The sequence below is a fragment of the Numida meleagris genome, chromosome 5, assembly GCF_002078875.1.
Source record: "Numida meleagris isolate 19003 breed g44 Domestic line chromosome 5, NumMel1.0, whole genome shotgun sequence".
Classification (NCBI taxonomy): domain Eukaryota; kingdom Metazoa; phylum Chordata; class Aves; order Galliformes; family Numididae; genus Numida; species Numida meleagris.
Window position 1 is genome coordinate 35,205,394 of NC_034413.1, and position 26,506 is coordinate 35,231,899.

Below are 26,506 nucleotides of genomic sequence, written 5' to 3' on the forward strand. Positions count from 1 at the left end.
GAGGTTTGACTTTGTGTTTGAGTATCCCAGACCGGTGATGCCCAATATGGTCTTCATTGGAGGTATAAACTGTGCTCAGAAGGAACCACTGCCTACGGTATGTTCTTTTTCTCAAATTACACATTTCCCAACAAAATGTAATTTCATGGCTTATGGAAGTTTAGTGGTCTTGATTTTATTCTTTTTTTTTTTCCTTATTATTTGATATATGCCTGAGTCCTGACGTATTTTTCCATGGTCTTTGATAGGGACAGATGACTGCTATTAGAATTAATTAAGATTTTCTGACATATCCAATAAAAATGGATTTAACCCTAATCTGCCAGCTGCTCTCCTTGGTATTTCATTAGCATGCTGAAATTACATTTCAGTAATTCATAAATCTGAAGACCATGCTTTGAGAGTGATTGTTTCTATTTTTGTTGTTGTTATTTACACTAGGCTCAGCAAAGTCGATTTATTTGCTTCAGCTCTATTTTCATAACGTAAGGTTTCCTAACTCTCTGTCTATGTTATTTCTATTTGTAGATTATGGTGAGCCATAAATCTCAATCTGCAACTGATGAAATTAATCTAAAATCTTGTATTCATGAAAGACATGTACATACTCATTTAATGTTTTGTGATATGTTTCTTGGCATTGTCCCTTATTGAAATTTTTCTGCAGGATATTTAAAGCAAATCTGTCAAGTTAATAGAAATTAATATAATCTGACATTTCTTACTTGTCACTGAACAGGACAAATATTTATTTCCTTTGACATTACTTCCTCACTTCTGAAGTGTGGCGACATGATATTACTACATGATTACACTACAGTATCTTTGAGCTGAATTTCTTTTCTTTCTTCATTTATATTCTTTGATGGGCTTATGCACATTCCAATGAACTTCCCTGAGGCAAATAAAAGGGAAGCTGATTGCAAACATTTTCTTATGTTGGATTCAGGAGAGTGGTACTTAATTGATTTAGATGTAAGAGATACCATGTTCTTGCTGATTGCATGACAGAAGTCTTTCGTATCCTTTTACTTACTTTTATATCCTCACAGTCACAGAGTTGCAAACAGTTTATAACTTCGTATTTTCCTTAGAACTGTAACTGCTTTCCCTTTATTTTATATCTGGTGCCTCCCAGCTTCGTAAAGATGTTTCTCACTGAGTGGAAACTGTGTGTTCTGCATCTTTAAAAACCTTGTGTATTCCTCCTATCTGCATTCTGGCTACATTTTCTAAAGAAAATGGTAGAATTTGTCCTACTTCACTTGGAACAGCACCCGGCAGCAAGGCAATAATTCAGTAGAGTGAAAACATACGAAGTCAGTCATGTGTTTCCATACACAGCTGTAAGCTCTGGGTTGATCACTACTGTTCAGAAATCTTAGAATGAAAGAATGGCTTAGGTTGGAAGGGACCTTAACGATCATCTAGTTACAATCCCTGCTCCAGGAGCAGGTTTGCCACCCACCAGATCCGTCTGCCCAGGGCCCCACTGATCCTGGCCTTGAATGCCTCCATGGGTAAGGGAATCCACAACTTCTGTGGGCAGCCTGGGCCTGGGCCTCACCACTCTCTGAGTAAAGAATTTCTTCCTAACATCTCATCTAAATGTATCCTCCTTTATTTTAAAACTGTCACCCTCTGTCCTATCACTATCAGACCATGTATAAAGCTGGTCCATCTCCTGTTTATAAGCTCCCCTCAAGTACTGGAACATCAGAAGGAGGTCTCCCCGAAGCCTTCTCTTTTCAAGATAAACAAGTCCAGCTTCCTAACTTCTGAATTGTGGTCTCATGATATCACAACATAATTGCACTACAGTATCTTTGAGTTGAATTTTCTTTTCTTTCTTCTTTTCTATTCTTTGATGAGATTGTGGGGACTCCACTGCATACACCCATCCCAGAGCCACCTCTTCTCCAGGCTCAAAGAATCTACAGCCAGCTGAAGTGATTACAGGGAGAGGGGTGAAGCTCCACATAGCTCCTTGCATGCTAGTGCAGCACTGCTCTGTTGTTGCAATATTTCATGCCAGCTCAAAGAGACACCTTAGAAGAATCTAGCTTTTTGTTTGAGCATATAAGCCTTATTGTGAGAGATATTCCTGAGAGGAAAACAAGTCAGCAGTCACAGGTGATCCAAGCTTGTTTAATTTCTGTCCTTCCACATCCAGTGGGGAGGGCTTTCCTCCTGCTTGCCAAGAGCTGGATCACAGCTCTTGCTCTTTGCGACCTTGGCACTTCTAACTGTTCTGAGGTGCTCTTCTTCAAATACGAGGAAAGGCAGTAATGAGCAACAGGCCCTTCAAACCTACAAGGGACAGTGGTTCCCTTTACTACTAGATAGTGAACAACAAACCCATGTAAACCTACCAAGTTATGTTAAAAATGAACCAGTTCATTAATTTTCTGAATAATCCAGCTTATGTCTGTCTTGAGTTGATTCCGCACAGATCTAGGAACTTTATTCTTTATTTGTCTGTCTGTTGTTCTACATCCTATTGAACACAATTTGCCTCTAATTTTTCTGTTTTTTATTCTGTTTTTCATTTGCTTTCTGATGTCTTCCACAGTTTTTGCTCTGATGGTCTGGTACAAAAAGCAGAGAGTCTGTTGAGGTCATAAGAAGGTGTAGCCACACTAGCAAGAGACTTGTGCTCATGTAGACTGCAAGATGGACTTTGTAGTGTCTGTTTACAGCCAACTAATTTTGTTGTTGAAAATCAAATCCAAGCGCAGAAACAAAACCACACCAAGAAGCAAGTTTCAAGTGGTCTTGGTTAGTTCCCTTTACAACAGTAAACTATCTCCAAATCTCAGGCATTTAATCAGAATTATTCATAAATCATAGCATCATAGAATCTTCGGAGTTGGTAGGAACATTTGAAGGTCATCTAGTCCAACTCCCCTGCAGTGAACAAGGATATCCACGGTTAGATCCAGGTTGCTCAGAGCCCCAGCTTGACCTTGATTGTCTCCAGGGATGGGGCTTCCACCACATCTCTGGGCAACCTCTGCCAGTGCCTCATCACCCTTTATTGTAAAAAACTATTTCCTAATATCCAACCTAAATCTCCCCTCTTTCAGCTTGAAAACATTTCCCCTTGTCCTATCACCACAGACCCTGCTAAAGAGTCTGTCCCCTTTTTTCTTATAACCCCCCTTTAGATACTGAGAGGCCACTCTCAAGTCTCCCTGGAGCCTTCTCTTCTCCATGATGAACAGCCCCAGCTCTCTCAGCCTGTCCTTGTAGAGTGGTGTTCATGCCGCGGATCATTTCTGTGGCCCTCCTCTGGATGCTCTCCAACACGTCTATGTCTCTCCTGTTCTGAGGACTCCACATCTGGACACAGTATTCCAGGTCAGGCCTCACAAGTGCAGAGCAGAGGGATAGGATCACCTCCCTCAACCTGCAAATCTGTGAAGTCCCACATTTTCAGTCTGTGCTTCAGAAAACTGACTCCCACCTCTCTCCCCTCCATATTCATCCCTCTCTGGGAATGTGTTCTTTATAGTGTAGTTGCTTACATTACTGCCTGTGTCTGACAGGGAGCTCAGAGGCTAAGTTTGCTAGTTGAAGTTTTCTCTGTGCGTTATCAGTGGGATTAGTAAAAGATATTCGAGACTCTTTTGTTGTTTCCAGGAAGGTGTATGCTAGCCTCCTTTCCATTCACCTGCACTGAACCCATCATTTAGTTTTTGCTGGTTTTTTTTCTGTCTGGTAGCATGAGGTTTTTCTTCTCTTTTCTTCTCCTTCTCAGATTTGGAATTGTATGGTACTTTCTGGTGTTTGTGATATATACAAAAGACACACAGGTTTGACTACTTGGAGGAGTCATGGATTAAACATCAGCCTTCTACATACTGATTAGGTGCTTCTCAGTTAGGCCAACCCACAAAAGAAATGGTGTTGGAATTTCCACTCTCTCTTGTGAGTATGTTTGAAAGGTTGCCTTTAGGAAGCACACAGGTTTTCATAGGGTACTTACCACCTCAGTGGTATATAGCTCCAGTGTTAAGAGATGACACAGAATCGTAAAATGGTTTGAGTTGGAATCAAGTTCAGCAAAAAAAAAAAAAAAAAGAAAGAAAAGCAAGAAAGGAGTTTTCAAGAATTGCATATTCTGAGTGCACCTGAATCAGAATTGTGTAGAACAAAGCCCTCTTCTTTCTCTCTCAAAGCATATTCTTTCTCTTCAGAGATGATCCTCTTACCACAAGAGTGTTTAGAGTCACAGAATGAAGCAACCACCTGGTTCCCTCTAACTGGATAGATATGTCTGAATAAAAGGAAAAAAGAATAGCCATTGCTCATGCAGTCTTTCAAAAGGACATGTAAGTTATGAGTGGGAAAGATCATGGAGCTGATATTAAAAACTCAAGCAGATGTCTTTAAAAGCCCCACAAATGAAACATGTGGCTGCCTGTCTTCATATGTCAGAGCCTAGCTTGATTTCATCTTCCAGTGCTCATCTTACAGCCTTTGCTATGGTTATGAGTAACACGTCTGTGTCTGTGTATCACCTTCTACTGAGCTGTTTGAAAATTCACATTAATCTACTACCTTCGTCATAAACTACTGATCTGTAGATAGTGCAGGTGATGGAGCTAGCTGTTCTTCTTGAAGGTTCTCACTGAGGTTAAAACTTTCCCACAAGGCTTGGAAGTAAGTAGGCAGAAAATGCAGAGGAAAGAAAGCCCCACCAGTGATGTAGAGCCATGAATGCCTGGAGAAACAGATGGTATGCTGAATGCAGGATCTTTGGTTGTGGATAACACCTGCCTACTCACCTACTTACATATAAAGTTTTATTGTGGGAGGTAATCACCAACAATAACTCAGCAGTTTACATGGAAGAGAATCTGACTCCACAGAGTTCATGGACTGTGTAAGCCCTGAACTGAACTGACACAGACCTTGAACTCACAAGTTCATGAGCTAGAAACATGTTGGCTTATGTTATCTGAGGTTCAGTGGTTCAGTTTTGCAATAGTTTTATACCCGATAGGATAGGAGGTTAGATGAAATTTTATGTTTGAATGGGGAAAGATTTTCTGTTGGCTACTTATCTTCAGAAGTGCAGTTTTGATTCAGTGGAAAAAAACTCACAATTTTTTGCAATTGTATCAACTAGTTTTGGATATTTAAAAAACAACACAGGTACTTCAACACTGATTTTTTATATTTATCTCTATTATATATCACTGTAAAATTTGCCTATATTTTATTAGAATAAAAAAATGCTTATTTATCCCAACAGTGTTTCTGAACATCCATTCTGTGGATGCATTCCTGTCATGGGTTCCCAGGTACGGTGGAGTATGTTGTCAGTAAATGTCCAAGTCCAGTTTCTTCTACCCCAAGAAGCTCTATCAGCTACACAAACCACATGGCAGTCTCCCTGTGGGTGCTCATCCCACTTGTCAACATGTGAGACAGCCTGCCCTCTAAAGACGTTTCTGTTGGGTCCTAGGACATTGGTTTAAGGTCTGGAGCTATGTGATGTGCATCCACCATTGTTTTATCAAAGGTCTCCATCTGGATACCAAGATATCAGTCCTGTTCTAGCCCACCTTCTCTTCATTCGGGGAGTGAACTACAGGAACGGGAAAAGCCTGTGAAAGGAGCATGAATCTGAGGCAGATATTTTGTGTTTGTTGGGAGAGGAAGCCTTACACCGGAGTAAAAGTATCACACAGGTATTTGAGAGAATTTTCCACTCTGTGACAGATTTTCTATGGGCAAACTTCCTGTATTTCCTTGCACTGGTGGTATTGTAAGATGGCTAGGATGGTCCTGTCCTATTTCATAAGTATGTTGGAAAGAAGCAATGCCCTTTGCTCATGCTGTTATAAACTGTGAACTGATTTTAGATAGTATACAAGTTCAATTCAATCACGTGAATGAGTGAAACCTAGGCATGGTTATAGATAACTTATTTGCCAATATGGAAGTTAAAATTTGCAGACCCACATTTAAATGATCAGCTGAAGGTGGCCTGGCACCAGCTGAACACCTGGGAAGTGTTCTCTTACAAGCTAGCGAAGTCAGAAACCTGCATTTACCTTGGCATTACCAATAAGTACTCACCATCTCTAACGGAGAGATGCTGTGGCATGTTCATTACCTCACTTAACAGCCACCCACAACACCTCATCCTTAAACCATCTCTGCAAAAGGAGCAGACACAGATTAGATAGATGCCCAGATATCACCATCTGATCTGGGCAGGGAATGGGTCCCCATCTCCTTTCTACATCAGAGTTACAGTTATTCTGCATTGAATAAGTGTTGCTGTATGAGTACAGGGAGATATTGCAGAGAGTTTGTCTTCTTCGAGATTATTTCAAGTGTGTGGAGACTACACGAAAATAACCAGTTTTAGGAGGTGTAGTTCTAGCTAAAACCCAAATTTTTGCAGGCAAAGAAGTGCAAGAGACAGGCAAGGGTTACTCCCAGATCCTTGCATGACTTGTGTTCACATACACAAAGTTATTAATTCCTGCCCACGTGAAACAGTAACTGAGCCCAAGGATAAAGCTCAGCACTTAGTGCTTTCAGCGAACATTTGCCCAATGACTCAGCTTATCTCAGAACAGTAGTTGTTTGCATAGTAACATCAATCAGCCAACACTGAACAGAGCCAACTCACTCAGCAGCTAGCAGTCCTCTATCTCTCAGTGTACTCAGACTCTCTAAGAGAGATGAGGGCTGCTGTGGTTTGGGTGAGACAAAGTGGGGTCTGCACTGATGGGGTGCTGATGGTAAGAAGTTCATCAGTCTGTGGTCATAGTATGGGAAGGAGAAGGTTGAGGCATTGTATGTAGTCACAGTATGGGAGAGCCAAGTTTATGACAGCAGACACACCTTTCTCATGCTTGTACAAATCTGCTTTTGAAGTCCAAAATCCATTTCAATATTTTATAATCATTAATCTTCTAACATGAATCCCATTGCATGCAAACTGCTGAACACATGAGTCAAAGGGCAAAGGTATCATTAAAAAGCATTGCCAAGTGGTATATTTGTGTAGGTGAAACAAAGCTTCAAAAGTTTGCAAACCACCCCAGCTCTCTCTTGCATGGTTTCCTTTCTACACTGCAATATGTTGATGGCAGTGCTTCTCCCCTTCCTGTGCTGCTTGAGTACTGCTGCTGCTGGGAAACTGCTGGTGATCCCAATGGATGGCAGTCACTGGCTCAGTATGAAGGAAGTGCTGGCTGAGCTGAGCAGGAGAGGTCACGAAATAGTTGTTGTAGCACCAGACAGCAATATCCTCATCGATTCTTCAGAGAGTTACACAATGAAGACGTATCCTGTGCCATACAAGCAGGAGGAGATGGAAGAGCTTTTGCGTACTTTTGGTACGAGCAGTTTCAGTGTACAGCCTTTTCTTGCCAGATTTTTGGATACTTGGGAAAATTTTAGAAAGAGTTCCTCTATGTTTCAAGCTGCTTGCAGTTCCTTACTGTACAAAAAAGAGCTGATGAAATTTATTGAAGAAAGCAAATTTGATGCAGTCTTTACAGATCCTTTGACACCCTGTGGACAAATAGTTGCTCTGCATTTTTCTATTCCTACCATTTTCTTCTTGCGAGGTGTTCCATGTTCTATAGACATTTATGCTGCTCAGAGTCCGAGCCCACCGTCCTATGTCCCGCGATTGTTTTCATTCAGTACAGATCATATGACATTTCCTCAGAGAGTGAAGAACTTACTGATCAGCATTTCAGAGTATTTTATGTGCAGTATCATCTTTTCACCATTTGAAAGGCTGGCCTCAGACTTTCTCCAAAAGCCTGTTACATTGACACAGCTTTTAAGTCACGGATCTATTTGGTTGAAGAGAATTGACTTTGTCTTTGACTATCCCATGCCTGTGATGCCCAGTATGGTTTTCATTGGAGGCATAAACTGTGGAAGGAAGAAGCTGTTACCTCAGGTCAGTGACTGACTGGGAAAAGTATAAAAAGGGAAAAGTTCTGGCAGTCATATATCTGCATGGTCTGTGTGAGATCTAATGGCATTTGATATAGACATTACTTACCTAAAGGTGTAATTTAGAGTAACTGTTTCTGTATAGCCAATGCATGTGAAAAACAGTGGTGTCATTGACCAGCAGAACAAGACATGATTCTTTTTTTGGACCTGCACAGGGATTTTGTTCTCTGAGGGGATCATATGCTATGTTATATTTAATTCCAGCTGGTCAGGTACACAAACTTAACCTGGTCCAGGAATTAATGCAGAAAAGTGCAGGTGGATGTTATCAGTTCTTCCGAAAATTCTTTGCCCCACCAGACAATAGTGTATTTCTTCAAGAGCACTAGCTGCTAATCCAATCAGAAAAGTAATTCACGGGGTTATGTGCAGTAGCATTATTTGCTCTTTTCTGTAACAGCAGTGTTGTGTTTGGTTTGAGTTGAAAGGCCAATACTTTATTAAAGTGAAAGCTACGGTCTAGCAACAGTTTTCATCACAAAAACTAGGCAGCTGCGTACTCAGCTGTCTTTTTATAAGACATCCAGTTCAGACAGGAAAATGTTTTCCTGTAAATATTGTGGGATCTTTAATGCTGATAGCTTGTTGTATGTGTGTGATGCATGTTGGCTTGCTGGTGTTCATGATGTACTACATTAGTTTGTAGCTGCATGTGATGTGTCTCGGCTTCTTTCTTGCTTGTGATATAAGTACACCAGTCTCATGTTGTGAAGGCAGACATAAACTATAAAAGGATAGATAGGAGGAGATAGCTCTCCTCAGCAGCTGATGAATCTCTAATTAGTGTCATCCAGCAGTTTCAACAGCAAATCACATTGTTTCCTGAAAGAGATAAAAGTTTTATCCTTTGCAAATGCCCCTTACAGAGTAATAGGCATTTCTCTGTTCTTCCCTTGAATATTTTTCACTTCTCCGTGTCATAGAGAATGTGTTACTCCTGCCTGTCACCTCTTTTGTTCTTCCTGTAAATTCATATGCCTTTGTGAATACAAATGAAGGAAGCTTTACAATAAAATAGATTTGCATTTTACAAGCTTGCACACCTTCCCCAGATCCAACCATACACGCCCTCAGGCTTTGCTTAACTCCTCCCAGTACTTCATCTGCTGCTGCCCATTGAAAGTACTGTTTATTTCTGTTGAACTGCGATTGCTCAGGTCTTGCTTTCTCACAGTAGTGTCTTTCAAATCACCATCGACACTCTGCATGGCCACTTCTATCGCGGTAGTACTTTTTTTTAATCTGTTCAGTTCATCTGACTTGTTTAAAGGCTGCTTCTGGTACAAACCCAGACAGACCCTCTAGGAAAGCAATGGGACCAGTTTGCCTGCAGGTAGTTGCACTTCAAATTTAGACTCTCCTCTAAAACCAGTGCTCACTTTCATCCTTATCTTGTAAGGGCTAAAAAGTTCATGGTCCAGCATAGTTTTATTACTGATTCTTCAATGGCACTCCCAGCCCTGATTTATTTATTTGTTATCTTCTAGATATGGCTGTGCATCACAGTTATATCTAACTGAAAAATTTAATCCTGAAGGTTTGCATGTGTCTAACACAAATGCTTGCTAACTACTCAGACATGATATCTCAGTTTTAGTTTTTCCTCTGAAATAAGAACACCACTATTTACCATTTATTTACCAGGTTCTGAAAGCGTTATTGGCTACTTCTGCCCAGCCTTTGTCTAATTGGGTACAAAGGGTTCTGAATGGCTTTACTTTCTTGTAACTCCTGGAAGAAGAAAATGCTCCAGAGAGGCACAGAGAGATAAGACAGGATGAGAATGAAGAGGTGTCATGCATCTCAGCACAGATGCAGTGGTTTGCTTTTGCTCAGGCAAAGAAAGGAAGAAAAAGAGAGAGAAAGAAGGAGAGAAGGAAAGAAGGAAAAAAGAAAGAAAACAATTTAATATCATTTTTCAGATAGCCCAGTTACTTCCAAATGCCAGCACTATTCAAATATTTTGTTTTTGCAGTCTTGATTTTATTTTCAGTCTGACATCAGTCAGCACAGATAAACAATTTGAAGGGACCAATTCCACAGGAGCCTCAGATACCAAGCCCAGCTCTGCCCAATTGATTATCACATTCCTCAGATGTTTCATCAGCAGCTTGAATGGTCACTCATTTTTCATGGAAGAAAAGGTCATTAGGTTGGAACGTGGGAATCTGGCAAGGACAAATTTGACTTAAAATCTGTCAGGTAAGGGCAGAAGAACAGACTTTGGAGTCCTGGGAACATGGTTCATGTGAGTAAACACAGTTACTTAGTGTCAGTAGGGGTTTTGATTCTCCTATCTGCTTTTCCTGGCTGATGGTGGAAAGCTGCTGGTATTGCCAATGGATGGGAGTCACTGGCTCAGCATGCCCTTGGTGCTGGTGGCTCCTAGTAACTAAGAGCACAAAGTTGTTGTTGCACCAGAAGTAAATTTGAATGTGAAGGCATCTGAATACCACACTCTCAAAACATATCCAGTGTCTTTAGCGAGGGAAGAACTGGAACCAAGCGTGCATTCATTTGCTAATGATCTTCTTGAGAGAAGAACTTTTCTTCAAAGGATCACTACATTTTATGAAAAAGTTTTTATCATCTCTGATCTCTTCCTCTCCTCCTGTTCCAAGTTACTACACAGTAGAGACCTGATGTGTTATTTGAAGAGAGTAAATTTGATGCTGTTCTCATAAATCCTATTGTACCATGTGGACAAATATTGTCTTTGCATCTCTTGATCCCATCTATTTTCTTTCTAAGAGGGCTTCCCTGCAGTGCTCTCCAATGTGCTTTCAGAATCTAAGCAGTTCCTCTTATACAATTATTTTCTTTGGACTAGGTGAAAAAAGTTGTGGTTTATCACTGCAGTCTTGATAACAAAGCACACATCCACCAGTGAGAGTAGTCCCTGTGTTACTAGGCAGGTCTATTGTTTGTGTTCGCTGGGTATTTTTTTCTCAAACTGTTTGTTGTACTGTCACTACTGATTTTTCAAAACTATAAATCTTGTCAGCTAATAAAAGCATCCATTATTAGGAAATACAGTGTCATAAAGTGTCAATTGACAGTTAACATTCTGATTGCTCTTTCAGTTTAGGCTTATGCTTCCACAGCATGGATTCCTTATTTTCTTACACAGATATATATATTTTTTTCAGTTACTGATCTGTTACACAGCATTTTTAGTGTATTTCTTGCTGAAAAAACTGTTATTCCCTTCAGTCCCATTGTTCATTCAATACAAACAAGTGGGCGTTATCCACTTTAGCTATGGCTCAGATGACTGCCAGAGAGATTGGCTGAATTTAAAACCTTCAATTTGTCTTTTCCATACCAGTGTTTATACATTCACCAGAAAGCAAATAAGTCTAAAGATCACCATGAAAAAACACAGTATAATTAGCTTAAAAACCCAGAGGTGCTTACATTCGTTAGAGCAGCGCTCCCCACATTTCTGCAGGAATGGCTCTGGTACATCTGTCTTACCCACAAGTCACAGTGACGCTGCTTCTGCTGCTGTTCATGCTCAGCTTGGCTGCAGGTGGGAAGCTGCTGGTGGTGCCAGTAGGTGGAAGTCATTGGCTTACCATGCGGGAAGTGGTGGATGGACTCAAGCAGAAAGGGCATGAAATAGTCGTTGTTTCACCTGAATTCAATTTACATGTAAAGCCATCAGAGAATTTTACAATGAAGATGTACTCAGTGCCTGTAACTGAGGAAGAGATAAACGGAGATTTCCAGGCATTTTTAAAGGATGCGTTTGAAGAAGGATCATTTCTGGAAAGATTTCATAGAGTACGTGAAAGAGTGAAAAGACTCTTTGAGTTAGGCTTCATAGCCTGTGAACAGTTACTGTACAACAAAGAACTTATGAGATATCTTGAGGAGAATAACTTCGATGCTCTCTTTACAGACCCTGCACTGCCCTGCGGAGCGATAGTGGCTGAGCATCTTTCAATCCCTTCTGTGTATTTGTTGAGGGGAATACCGTGTGGCTTAGATATTGAGGCTACTCAGTGTCCCAGTCCCCCTTCTTACGTCCCCAGGCTATTTACAGACCATACAGATCACATGAACTTCCTGCAGCGTGTGAAGAATGTCATCTTTGACACCTCAAATCTTTTTCTTTGTGACTTCCTTTTTAAACCATATGAGAAACTGGCTTCTGAGTTTCTTCAGCGAGATGTGACCATGCTTGACCTCTTTCGTAAGGCTTCTGTATGGCTTCTGAGGTACGACTTTGTGTTAGATTATCCAAGGCCATTGATGCCCAACATAATTGTAGTGGGAGGAGTAAACTGTGCTCACAAGCAGCTACCTCAGGTGGGTCGTGCTGAGTTTTTAATACTTGTTCTGTTAGACTTCTGTGCTCCTAAGAATGTGATTTTGTATATCAGTCAGATATTAAGTTCCCATTAAGAGCGAGCTAGGCATCTATTAGTGAAAACAATTTCTGCCATTTCTTCCTCACTTTCTGCTTTTTCTGTGACAGCTCCATCTTTACATTTACAAAGTATGCTGAATTGAGTGGCATTATGTGGCTTCTGACTTGTTTTCTTTTCCCATACAAGAAGGCATTCTCCCACTTGGCTGAGAAGAGGCGACTTCCCCTGCGTGTATGCCAATGCAGTGGTGCCCTGCACTGAAAGCTTCAGCTGACATTAGAAAGAAGAGCTATCTTAGGTCAATTTAACTGTGAAATGAACACTGGATTTGTTACAGATTACTTTTTTGTTATGTGTTATTGAAATATGTTTTGTATGGATTTGAGTAACTTGGTACATTCTTGCTCTTGTAAGGATCTTGTAGTGAGTGATGGAAGAGCAGAGGCAAGTCTGAGGGACTGTCAGAGCCTCACCGTCAGTTATAATCTTTTGAGTTGACAACTGTTTGGAGTAGTGTCTGTTATTTATCGAGAAATGCAGATCAGGTTTCTGTCCTGGGGCATCCCTACTGCCTTACCATTTCTTTCTTTGTCAGTGAAGTTGCCTGCTATACACAAGGATATTTCCAAAGCCAGAATGAACAGGGATATCACAGGTCATGGGTACTCAAGCTAAGAGGTAGCGTCTGTGTTCACAGGCAGCCCTCAGACAATCTTTCCTTGGTGACGACCATGCGATATCTGAGATCCCATCAATGCTGAGAGCCTGAAGAATGTATGGTGGCATGGTGGATCCTGGTGAACGGCACAACAGCTGCCAAATCTTTATTCTGTGCTTTTAACCTTAAATTTCTTCCTAGGCTGCTCTCAGTTGAAGAGGAATTTTTTGCTCTCCTAGTGAATGTCTGTGGTGGGACTTTGCATCCACTAGTGAAAGGAACTGCCAGGTACTGTGGTAAGTGGGACATGGTGCTTCACAAAGATCACTGCTATCGGAAGCACAGTTCCATAGAAAATACTCCCTCCCTTCTTCTGTGTTACACTCTATTATTTATCCTGCAGTATATTCTGCAGCTTATCTATTGGATCCACCTTTTGCACTCACCTATGTAATTTTCTGAACTCTAATACTTGTTATCTGGCCTCTGACCTAATCCAGGATTATCCATTTACCACGCTTTGAATACGTACAAGGTTCACAAGTTATTGAGTTGCTCTAATTCCTTAAAAGTGTGGAGCTTGTACTATTCTTTCAGTGCTGCCCGTAGTTTTCTCTTTGTGCAGCACTCCCCACATTTTGGCAGGAATGGCCCTGGTACTTCCTTCTCACACACAAGTCACAGTGACGCTGCTTCTACTCCTGTCCATGCTCAGCTTGGCTGCATGTGGGAAGCTGCTGGTGGTGCCAATAGATGGGAGTCATTGGCTCAGCATGCGGGAAGTGTTGGATGGACTCCGGCAGAAAGGACATGAAATAGTCGTTGTTGCACCTGAAGTCAATTTACACATAAAGCCATCAGAGAATTTTATTTTGAAAACCTATCCAGTCCCTTTCACACAGGAAGAGATGGATGGCACTTTCCGACAATTTTCACAGGATGCATTCTCAGAAGGATCCTTTCTGGAAAGGCTTTCTAGAATTCATCAGCGTGCTGAAAAAATGTCTACCATATTCCTGTCTACTTGTGAGCGTTTACTGTACAACAAAGAGCTCATCAGATATCTTGAGGAGTCTGAGTTTGATGCTCTCTTTACAGACCCTGCACTGCCCTGCGGAGCGATAGTGGCTGAGCATCTTTCAATCCCTTCTGTGTTTCTTTTACAGCAAATACCATGTGGCTTAGATATTGATGCCACTCAGTGTCCCAACCCCCCTTCTTATGTCCCCAGGATATTCAGTGGCAATACAGACCACATGAACTTTCTCCAGCGTGTAAAGAATATTTTTTTTGACATCCCACATTCTCTTCTTTGTCATTTACTCTTTCAACCATACACAAAACTGGCTTCTGAGTTCCTTCAGCAGGATGTGACTGTATTGGATCTCTTACGCAAGGCATCTATTTGGCTTTTACGATTTGACTTTGTTTTCCATTATCCAAAACCATTGATGCCAAATATGATAATAATTGGAGGAATAACCTGCACTCATAAGAAGCTATCTCAGGTGGGTGATGCCTTCATTTTTTTCTTCACTTAAACTACTACTTTTATTATAGAACTTTGTATCATTTAGTTAGAAAGGTTCAACTGTGTAAACAGGTTCAAGCTGCTTTTCACTTACCGAGAGGTGCCAGTACTTATTTCGGTGAAGATACTTGCATTTCACAGTATAGAAATAGTATTTAGAACAGATATATCTCAGCAGACATCTATGCAGATTTGTAGAAGGTCTGAATCTATCCTTGTTGCTCAGAACCACATCCAGAATACCTTCTGCCACCATCTGAGGAATTCAACTTCTTTGCTAGATGTAGGAAATGTAAAAGGTGATGGGAACAGCATAAGATGTTTGTATGAGAGCACTGTTTATGGGAGTGGCTGGTGCTTCTGCTAGGTAGGTGTCAGCGGCTCTGTGTGCTTGCAGATGAGTGCAGGCAGAGGAAATATGAAATAGTTGGCCCTGAATGTGGAAGAACAGATCTCCCAGTAAGCATCAGAGAGGAGAGGATGGAAATGGGTGCAGTACTGATCCAAAGGGAAGACATGGATGAACGTTACCTGGGCAGGTTTAAAGAAAACTCATTTTAGAAGAAGGCTTAACAGGCCTGAGAGGGAATAGTTGTGTCTGTGCAAGAACAGTACTCACCTGATGCTTGAGGTATCAGAAGCACAGTCCTACCCAGAACCACCCCTTCCTCCTTCCAAGATCACATTTCACTGTTCCTCTAATATAAATAAATGGTGTTTTGCTGATGTATTCATCAGACTTAACAGTCCCCTGTGGAATGCCTGAACTTAGTACCCGTTATCCAGACTTTTATGAAATCAAAGGTTATACATTTACTACACAGCAAATACCTTGTTGAAGGATCAAAGTTACAATATAGCAGAGATTGCTTAAAAGCACAGAGTTGGTGCTATTCTTACATTACTGCCAGTAGTTTTCTTCCTGTGCAACACTCCCCATATTTCAGCAGGAATGGCCCTGATGCTTCTGTCTCATCCACAAGTCACAGTGACGCTGCTTCTGCTGATGTCCATGCTCAGCTTGGCTGCAGGTGGGAAGCTGCTGGTGGTGCCACTAGATGGGAGTCATTGGCTCAGCATGCGGGAAGTGTTGGATGTGCTTAGGCAGAAAGGACATGAAATAGTTGTCGTTGCACCTGAAGTCAGTTTATATATAAAGCCAACAAATAATTTTATTATGAAAATGTACTGAGTCCCTTTCACACAGGAAGAGGTGGATGGCATTTTCCAGAGGACTAGTCAGGATATGTTTGCAAAAGGATCCTTTTTGGAAAGATTTATTAAAACTGTCAAGGGTTGAAAAACAGTTCTGCTATGTTTCTGTCTACATGTGAACTAATTATTGTACAACAAATAGCTTATCAGGTATCTTCAGGAGAGTAAGTTTGATGCTGTCTTTACAGATCCAATCCTACCTTGTGGGCAGATATTGGCTGAGCATCTTTCAGTTCCTTCTGTGTTTTATTTGCAGCAAATACCATGTGGCTTAGAATTTGAAGCCACTCAATTTCCCAGTCCCCCTTCTTATGTCCCCAGGATATTTACAGAAAATACAGACTACATGAACTTCCTCCTGCATATAGAGAATGTCATCTTTGAAATATAGAATTCTTTTCTATGTGGTGCTGTGTTTCAACCATATGCAAAACTGGCTTCTGAGTTTCTTCAGTGTGATGTGACTGTGCCAGATCTCTTAAGCAAGGCTTCCATTTGGCTCATTAAATTAGACTTTGTTTTACACTATTCAAAACCACTGATGCCCAACATGATTATGGTTAGTGGAGTAAATTGTGCTCACAAGAAGCTAACTCAGGTGGGTCATCTGTTTTTTTATTGTTATTCTTGTGGGCTTTCATGTACATGGAGCTGTTGTAATACAGCTTATTAGAAAGGTCTCTTTTAGATGTTGATGCCAAAAGCATTTCACATTGCTTTTTCTTTACCAAGAGGTGCCAGTACTTGATTCAATAAAGATATCTGAGTATCTCAGTAAAAAGATGAAGTATTTCAAATTTAATTGGCTCTGGGTAGCTCTTCTAAAACATGGGATTGTATTAGATGTCTTAAGCAAGGCATCTATTTGGCTTTTACGATTAGACTTTTTGTTCCATTATCCAAGACCGCTGATGCCAATTATGATCATAATTGGAAGAACAACCTACAGTCACGAAAAGCTGTCTCATGTGGGTGATGCCCTAGTTGTTTTTTTTTTTTTTTTCTCCTAAACTACTATTTTCACTATAGAATTTTGTATCGTTTGGTTAGAAAGGTTTCTTTAACTGTGTAAACAGGTTCAAGCTGCTTTTCACTTTCCAAGAGGTGCCAGTACTTGTTCTGGTGAAGACACTTGCATATCACAATATAAAAATTGTGTTTAGAACAGGTATATCTCAGCTGATATCTACATAAACTTGTAGCAGGTTTGAATCTATCCTTGTTGCTCAGAAGCACACCCCAAATACCTTCTGCCACCATCTGAAGAATTCAACTTCTCTGCTAGAGGTAGGGAGTATAAAAGGTGGTGAGAACAATATAAGATGATTTATTTTTGTCTATGAGAGCACTGTTCATGGTTATTTGTGAAACTCCTAGTTTGCTTTTTCAGATTTCTCTTTACTTAGAGGGTGAATCTGTGCTTATGTTCCTTCTCTTACTGTCTGCTGGTTGAAGAGCCAATATCCTATGCCAGATTCCGCTCTTGACTTTATACAGCAGCAAGAACTTGCGGCAATTCTTGCTTTGCAAACATGCTCCTCTTTTCACTGATTTCATGGATGCTGCTTCTCAAACTGTGTTTCTGCTTTGTGTGAATTGCCCTTATACAGAAAGCTATTTTCAGGTGTGGATGAGGTGGCTATTTTTCTCTCAGCCTTGGGTCCCAGTTTCACTAGTACTTCTTTCCCAGCATTCCTCCATGAGGGAAAAGCCTGTTACAAAAGCCAGGGAATCACTGAATCATTGAACATACCAAGTTAGAAGGGACTCACAAGGATCTCCGAGTCCAACCCCTGGCCCCACACAGCACCACCCAAACCCAACCCCTACGGCTGAGAGCGGTGTCCCAACGCTCCCTGAGCTCTGACAGCTTGGGGCCATGCCCACTGCCCTGGGGAGCTGCTCCATGCTCATCACCCTCTGGGGCAGAGCCTTTTCCTCACCTTAACCGGACCCTCCCCTGACTATCACTGCCAGTGGAGAGTGGAGGTCAGCACTGCCCCTCCACTCCACATGAGGAGCTGCGGGCCACCATGAGAGGCCTGACAATGAATAGCATTTTAGTCATTCCTCATTCTAGCTTTTTTAAGATACCCCGAAGAGACTGTGGGTTCTCCTCAGAGATCTTCAACAGCTGGCTAGACATGGTCCCAGACACCCTGCTCTGGATGTCCTGCATGAGCAGAGGTAGGATCAGATGAGCCCAAAGGTCTCTGCCAGCATCAATCATTGTGTGATTCTGTGATCCCAGGCCAGTAATCTTCCCCAGTGAAAGCATTAACTTGGCACAACGTTGCTATATCACTGTAAAAGAAATGCTCTTAATTTCTGGACATGAGGAACTGAGAAGAGTTTATCCACACATCACTAAGCACGCTTTGTCTGAGAAGTTGCCACTTTCCTTAAATCACTGCAGAGCTGATTCTCTCATGTGCTGCTCTCCCCACGTTGGGAGCTTCTAGTGCTGCTGATAGATAGGTGTCAGTGGCTCTGTGTGCTTGCAGATGACTGTAGGCAGAGGAGATGTTAAATAGTTGGCCCTGCAGGTGGAAGAACAAGTCTCTCACTAAATATTGGGGGAGGAAAGAAAGGAGATGGGTGCAGTGCTGATCCCAAAGGATGACATGGATGGACATTTCCTACTGAGCAGTTCTCAGAGGAAAAGTAATTCTAGAAGAAATCTTAACAGCACTAAGAGGGAAAAATCCTGTCATCTACTTCCCCTAGCTTTCATGCCAACAGGCCAAGTTTGTTGTGTAACAAAAGAGCATGCCACATGCACCAGCCATAAAGGATACTGATTATTCTTAAGTCCAGCTCTTCAGGCTGTCACACATCACACAGGGAAACTTCATCAAAATTCTCCTTCAGTTGTGTCTGTGTAAGGACTGCTGGTACTCCTTTGATGCTTGATGTGTCTGAAGCACTGTCCTACCCCAAACCACCCCTGCCTCCAAGCAGCATTTCAAGCTGCTTTTTCTTTACCAAGAAGTTCCAGTATTGTTTCAATGAAGACATCTGAATATCTCAGTAAAAAATGAAGAAAGTCTTTTAAATTTAATTGCCTCTGGGTAACTCTTCATTAGTTGGGTACTCTCTGCTAAAAGACAGCTTTGAAATGAGAGCAGGTTTCTCATGGCTTCTTCACTCAGGGCTGTTGATGCGGCATTTCTAAGCATCTTCTGCATGAGTTTTGTTTAAGGAGATCTGTGTTCATCCTCTGATCTGCTTTGTCATTGCAGATTTCCTCTATATCCCTGCCTCTTCTTTTTTTCTTTAAAGGAAGATACACATAGTAAAAATGAAGCATTTTGAAGAGGATTCAAACTAGACAGTCAGTCTAGAAAAGCAGAGATGGAATAAACTGTATGGTTAAACTTTTAAAGAGAACTATGACAGAGAATCTGTGACAATGATCTATAAATCCTGGGAAGAGTAGAGAAGGTGAAAGGGGAACTGATACACACTGCTTCTTCCAGTACTTGACCTATAACGAACACTAATATGAGGAGGCAGCAAGCTTAAATAAACAAAGGAGAGTACTGTTTCATACCATGCGCCAAAAACCTCAGGATCAACACCAGCAGGTTGTTGGGGTTTTTTTTGTACACAAAAACTATGAGTGAGCTTTAAAAGGATGGTTAATGACAGAGACATTGTGAATGCTAGAATTTGTAGAGTTATGAATAAGTAATCACTAATTCCTCTGACTGGGGATATTTACTGTGCCATTTCCAGTGTACAGCCTTGACACTCAACTCTGTACTTTAGCTTTATTTTCTCCAGGTAGATATCTCCTTTTTCCTTCACCTTTGGAAGAGGCTGAACTTAATGTTCCACCAGTGGACTTCAATCTCTGGACTCGTATACATGTAAATCTGTTGCAAGGTGTTTCTGTGTTGCTTAAAATCCAGTGGCACAACCTTTAAACTCTTACGCACTCGCTGTTAGCCTTAAGGTTTTATCTGTTTCCGTTTGTTCACTTGTTTAATCTCTTTAATGTTGCTTTATTGCATTATGTTATTAGTGTTACATGAATAGATACATGTTTGGCTGAAATGTCAGCAGGGCTTAGATACTACATAGAATTGACTGTACATCAAAGGTGCTGGTTCCCTAGGTGTTAGTGTTCTTCTTGCTGTCTAGAGAGTGAAGTATGAAAATCACTTTTCTTAACATGCCACCTATTAGTATTAACCTTGGAAAGTGCAAGGGCAAAGAAATAGTTGTGTTTCCAAAACATGTTCTCTCTGTTCCTATATTGTGGCTTAGAAATACTGTTGTACTCAATAAGCTCCTAAAGATTTTTTTTCTTCTCCAGCTTGTATAATAGCTTTTGTAAATTTGCAAACTTTTGGCATCCACCTTTTCCCTTTCCATGAAATCTGACTTAATGGCAGATGAGACCTGTTTGGTCAGGCCCTTCTTTGTAGCACAAGCTGCAGATAGCCACTATTCTAGGTTTATCTTGAAAGTTTTAATGTGCTTTTGCATGTTCTTCCTATCTGCTGTGTACTTACTCATTCACTCACATATCCATTGAGTATTCACTGGGTATCCATTGTGTTAGTTGCCACAGCTTCAGCGCAGTTTCTCAAGAGTATTTAAGCACTTCAGTCCCACTCAAATCAACCTGATCTGGTTGTCTTAGTCCTTGGGGTGGGACTAACTTCAACATTAGATCAAGTCAGCCATGGTGTTATATAGGCAAACTTTCTAAACCTCAGAGGTAAATAGCATTGAAACATTTTCCGAATGTTCGTAGAATTATAGAATTGTTTGAGTTGGAAGGGATCCTTAAAGGCCATCTAGTCCAACCGCCCTGCTGAATCTCTCAAGCTGCCATTTGTGGCCATTTCCTGACATTATGCCATGACAGCTACCAAGAAAATTTGACTCCATCATCGCTGTTGATCCCTCTAAAGTGGCTGTAGGCTACTGTAGAATGTGACAGAGAACAGGACTTCCAATATGGTGGTTTTGTGGTTGTTTTTTTGTGTGTGTTTCTTTTTTCTCCTCAAAAATCTTAGCACAGCACCTGCAGAGGCAGCTCAAAAGCTTTGTCCTCCCCTTCTTCATGTAATCAAAGGACAGAAGTGGAAAATTCCCACTGTCTTGTACCACAGTTAGGTCTTCTTAACTTTGTTTGAAAATAGCTATTTTCAAGAATTCCTAAAAATTTTGGCCCAAACCTCAAACTTACAAACTATAATGTCTCCTCTTGATCAAGGACTGCATTTTCTGATGCATCATTTCTTTCTAAAAGAAGTTTGTCCTCAAGCCACTCACTTATGAACTCCTATAGTCCCTCCTGAGCAAGAACAGCGCATTCTGCTTTGTCCTTGCTTGTATAAAAAAGCTTTTGGATAATATGTTACCCAAACTTTGGTGACACCACTGCTAGGCATGCTGGTTCCTGTTTACTGCTGCAATCTTGGTATATGAACTCTGGACACTTTTACTAGCAAAGGTGAAGGAGGGAAAGCTGAGGGTTTAGGGCTTTTATGTCAATAGTGCAACAATGCTGAATGATATGATTCTTTTATTGTAGCTCTCTAGAGAAGTTCAGTGGCCATGAAAGCTAGACAGTAGTACTCCTATCTTGAATCTGGCATGGGACAGTCAAGTGCGCAGTGACTCACTTCAAACAACCCTGACCTAGAAAAATCCTTCTATAAGCTGGTGCTACCTCTGTTAATCAAAGACAATGCTAATTGTGCCGAATCATTTAAGATAACTTAAAGGCAAGGAAATGCTCCTTGCCTGCGATCTCTCCATACCACTGTTATCAATGTTCTTACCATGGTTTAAAATGTGGTTTTTAAACTCCAACAACTTATCTTAGCAAACAATTTATAGAGCTAAAGATTAAAGATCAAGTTATAGAGCTAAAGATTAAAGATCAAGTTATAAAGTGAAGTACAGCTACTTTTTGCTTTCATATCCTGTTTGGTAGAGGTAAGAAGTTCTCTTTTCCTGCCAGCAGCCCCATGCAGTTAAGTGGAAGTACCAGATATATGCTGAACTTGTTCACTTCACTGGTGAAAAATGTTTTCTTGACCCCACCTTTCTAGAAATAGTTACATTTTCATGCAGTCCTACATCAGAACTGATCAACATGTTCTCATCTGCTTGTCAGCATCTCTTATGTAATGAAAACCTAATGGAATATCTCCAGAATTACAAATTTGATGCCATTATGATGGATCCCATGTTTCCCTGTGGACCAGTTGTTCCTAGATTTCTCTATATACATCATGTGTAGTCTTCAGTGTAGGATAGACTACAAAGCCACTCAGCATCCCAGTCCTTACATGCCAAGGACTTATAGATGAACTTAGCTTTGTTGTACTGCAAATGCCTAAAGGGTTTCTGCCAGGGAAAGCTTAAATGAAGTTGTCTAAGCTACGTAGCTGGGTCAGTATAGCTTAGCTTTGCCTAAGCATGTCACCATAAAATTACAGGCTCATGGCATGCATGCTGTATTTAGATAAATGGCAGAATAATTGTATGTCAGAAGATTAAATATCCACAATAGTTGTGGAATATTGAATAATTGCAAGAGACCTGACTGGGCAAAGGATGGAAATGTAGAACTAACTCTGTGTATAAACCCCAACACTTACAGTGTGCCATAGAGAATGATAATGTGGATGAATTCCCCAAAACTCTGCAGTGTATGCAAACATAGAATCATAGAATCATAGAATTCCTCAGGTTGGAAAAGACCTTCAAGATCATCAAATCCAATTGCAACCTAACCATACTACTCTAACAACACACTGCTAAATCATGTCCCTGAGCACCACATCCAAAAACACAATAAAGGGAGCTGAGCTGCTTCGACTCTGGATTTCTGTAAGAAGCAGTGCAAGAGAGTATATAAGAGGATGATTTGAAAAAGAAGCTTTCAGGTTTCTAGCTGTCTACTCTCCCTAGCTTGTTTAAATTTCCCTAGTGAGCTGTGTAAATAGTGCAGATGTCAGTCATTTATTCAACGTTTCACACCACAGTGGTGTTGCAACAGCATCACATTTACTACTGTAGGCCAAAGACTTTCACTTTGATAATGGCTACTATATAGAAACAAATCTGAAGATAAACCTTATCAACCTGCTGCCTATCAAATCTCTGTCAATCATTACTTCTTGTTTATAGTGGTACAAAATAATCCAAAGGTCAGATTGCTGTGACAAGTTTTGTACCAATGAGCTGGACAGACTCGAGGCAGGGAGTTCAGCATTCACGGGACATTAATCACTGGGTGCTGACAGTGGCTGCTGGGTAAGGCACTGCCTCACATTCATGGCTCTGTTCACTGTTTCAGTTAAGCACATTGTCCATTGCTCTCCTTCAAGCACTTGAATGCTCTAATGTTAACACCAACGCTCAGCTGTATCTCACAGTACCTATTTGTCTAAAGCCTTTGCTGTGTGTGCAAATGATAAATTCAACCTTTACTTAAAGTTAAAAATTACCCTAATTTCTGCTTACATTTAGTCCATTAGGAATTAAACATTTACCTTAGAAAAGATGGAAGAGCAAAGTACAAGCCATTCTTTGTTGCTTTCGGGATCTCTGCATTCACATAGAGTCTTGCTGACATCCTGCACAAGGGAAATGGTCTCTTTGCATCCAGGATTTCATTTTCTTGCCTCCTGGGCTGTGATTTTCCTGCTCCTGAGGACCTTTTCTGAAGGTGGGAAGCTTTTGGTTGTTCCTATTGATGGCAGTCACTGGCTCAGCATGCGCCTGGTTGTGGAACGGCTCAGACATAGAGGACATGAAATAGTGGTCATTGCACCAGAGATAAATTTGCAAATAGGTGCATCGATGCATTATACCAAGAAAACATACTCTGTGTCTTACACCAGGGAGTTTGTGGAGACAGAATTTAAAAAGCTTGGCTATAAGAGTTTCACACCTCAACCCTTCTTGGAAAAATTCTCAAAAATAGCAAATATTACAGCAATGTTTTTTGATTCCTGCAAAAGGCTTCTGTCTAACAAAGAGCTGATGACATACCTTGAAGAAAGTGTGTTTGATGGTGTCTTTATGGATCCTTTTTTTCCCTGTGGACAGATAGTGGCTGAACATCTCTCCATACCTTCTGTGTATCTCGTACGGGGACTGCCGTGCAGCCTGGACTTCCATGCTACCCTCTGCCCAAATCCTCCCTCCTACATTCCCAGGTTCTTCTCGCACTACACAGATCACATGGGGTTCTTCCAGCGCCTGGGCAATCTTGTTGTTAGCATGAGCAGTACCCTAGCCTGTAGCTTTCTTTATTCACCATATGATCATTTGATCAAAGAATTCCTTCAACAAGAGGCAACACTGCTTGAACTTTTAAGCCATGCATCTATTTGGCTTATGAAATATGACTTTGTGTTTGAGTATCCCAGGCCTGTAATGCCTAACTTGGTCTTCATCGGAGGTATAACCTGCACTCGGGAAAAACCATTATCAAAGGTTAGTTACCTTTTTTTTTCCCCTTAGTTTCCCTTGGCTGCACTGTTTACTTCCACCGTTTTCCTAGGTGATGCCCATGTGATAGCTGAAAGTGGGCATGCACTGGAACATGCTGCTAAGAAAACCTGTGGAAGCACAATCCCTGGAGTTCCTGAATGCCAGTTTGAATAGGGCCCAGGAAAATCTGATCTAGTGAGTGGCTACCCTGTCTGTGGCAGGGTGGTAGGAACTGGGTGGGCTTTGAAGTCCCTTCCAACCCAACCATTCTATGGTTACATATTTCTGTTGGTCTATGATAAGGCCTTCAAGCAGATGAAGGGAGAGGAGGAAAAGGTATCCCCTCTCTCTCTGTGTTCTAAGGCACTGACAGTACCTCGGAGGTACCAGAGGAGGGCCACAAAGATGAAAAAGGGCCTGGAACATCACCTGTATGAAGAAAGGCTGAGTAAGCTGGCTCAGTTCAGTCTGAGGAAAAGAAGTCTGAGAGGGGATCTGATACGTATTTACAAATATCTAAAAGGAGGTGGGAGGCAAATGGGTGAGGCCAGGCTCTCCGTGGTGGCACATAGCAATAGGAGAAAGAGGAATGGCCTAAAACTTAAACATCAGAGGTTCTGTACTAAGATGCGGAAGAACTTCCTTCTGGTAAGGGAGATTGAGCACTGGAACAGGTTGCCCAGAGAAGTTGTGGAATATCCTTCTATGCAGAAAAACAAGACACGTGTGGACACTTATCTTTGTGAACTATTGTAGGGTACCTGCTGTAGCAGGGCGTTTGGTCTCAATGATGTCTTGAGGTCCCTTCCAACCACTGTGATTCTTTGTTTCTGTGTGATTCTGTGAACAGGCTTCTGTCCTGGGGCATCCCTACTGCCTTACCATTTCTTTCTTTGTCCATGAAGTTGCTTGCTTTACACAAGGATATTTCCAAAGCCAGAATGAACAGGGATATCACAGGTCATGGGTACTCAAGCTAAGAGGTAGCGTCTGTGTTCACAGGCAGCCCTCAGACAATCTTTCCTTGGTGACGACCATGCGATATCTGAGATCCCATCAATGCTGAGAGCCTGAAGAATGTATGGTGGCATGGTGGATCCTGGTGAACGGCACAACAGCTGCCAAATCTTTATTCTGTGCTTTTAACCTTAAATTTCTTCCTAGGCTGCTCTCAGTTGAAGAGGAATTTTTTGCTCTCCTAGTGAATGTCTGTGGTGGGACTTTGCATCCACTAGTGAAAGGAACTGCCAAGTTCTGTGAAAGGTAGGACAAGGTGCTCTGTTACCTGAGTTCTTTACTCAGAGAGTAGCCAGGCACTGCAACATGCTGCCCAGAGAAGCCAAGGATGCCCCATCTCATGTGTTGTTGAAGGCCAGTTTGGACAAGGCTCTGGGAAACATGATCGAGTGAGTGGCCACCCTGCTTGTGGCAGGGTGGTTGGAAGTGAATGGGCTTTATAGTCCCTTCCAACCCAACCATTCTATAGTTCTATAGTTCTGTGAGTCTATCTTAGGGCCTTCAAGCAGATGAGGTCACGGGTCTCCAAGGCTAACTGCACTCTCACTGCTTTGAGGCTGTTCTGAAGCAGTGGAAGTACCTCACTGTGTGAATGATGTGTCCTGCAGACAAACCTGGGATCATGCTTTAGTCTTCATCAGCCTCCTCATGCTAGACAGCATCTTGAACAGCTGTTTCACATCTGGTGTTGGTCCACAGGCCACCTAGATATGAATGTACAGAGTGAGAGGCCGTGGCTGGAGGAAAGAGAGCAGCCGCTGTTTGGCACAATGGTGACGTGGGCATGACAGATCTCTTGCGGAGGCAAAAGTTCCAGCCTGAGCAAGGCTATTAGAAGCACAGAGCCACTCCTGCCTCCTTCCTGGGTCACACACCACTCTTCCTCTATAAGAAACATATGGGGCGTAGCTGGTAGGTGCGACGGCACCATCCACCCACGGACTTGACTGAACTCTAGTGCTTGTTATCCAGCCTTTTATCAAACCAGTGATTAAACATTTACCACACAGCAGTTACATTACTGAAGGATCAAAAGCTGTGGCATAGTGTGGATTGCTTAAAGAGCACAGGGTTGTTGCTATTGCTTCAGTGCTACGCGGAGCTTTCTTCCTGTGCAACACTCCCCACATTTCAGCAGGAATGGCTCTGGTACTTCCTTCTCATCCACAAGTCACAGTGATGCTGCTTCTGCTGCTGTCCATGCTCAGCTTGGCTGCAGGTGGGAAGCTGCTGGTGGTG

General features: G+C 41.6%; 2 protein-coding genes across 3 annotated transcripts in view; both read left to right on the forward strand.

Moving 5' to 3' along the window:
* The window catches only part of LOC110399743 (UDP-glucuronosyltransferase 1-1-like), a 48,427-nt gene that overhangs the window by 15,237 nt on the left and 6,684 nt on the right, over positions 1–26,506 (forward strand). Inside the window, exon 3 of one of the 2 annotated variants that reach the window (XM_021398928.1) lies at positions 4–97. In XM_021398928.1, coding sequence (XP_021254603.1) covers positions 4–97 — 94 coding nt within the window. Of the gene's footprint in view, positions 1–3; positions 98–23,285; positions 24,254–26,506 lie in introns of those variants that run through there. The other variant, XM_021398929.1, reaches the window with a different exon arrangement.
* On the forward strand, positions 11,455–14,576 carry LOC110400571. The gene is made up of 3 exons (XM_021400543.1): positions 11,455–12,224; positions 13,237–13,331; positions 13,633–14,576. The coding sequence occupies exons 1-3, from the start codon at positions 11,455–11,457 to the stop codon at positions 14,574–14,576; spliced, it is 1,809 nt and encodes a 602-aa protein (XP_021256218.1).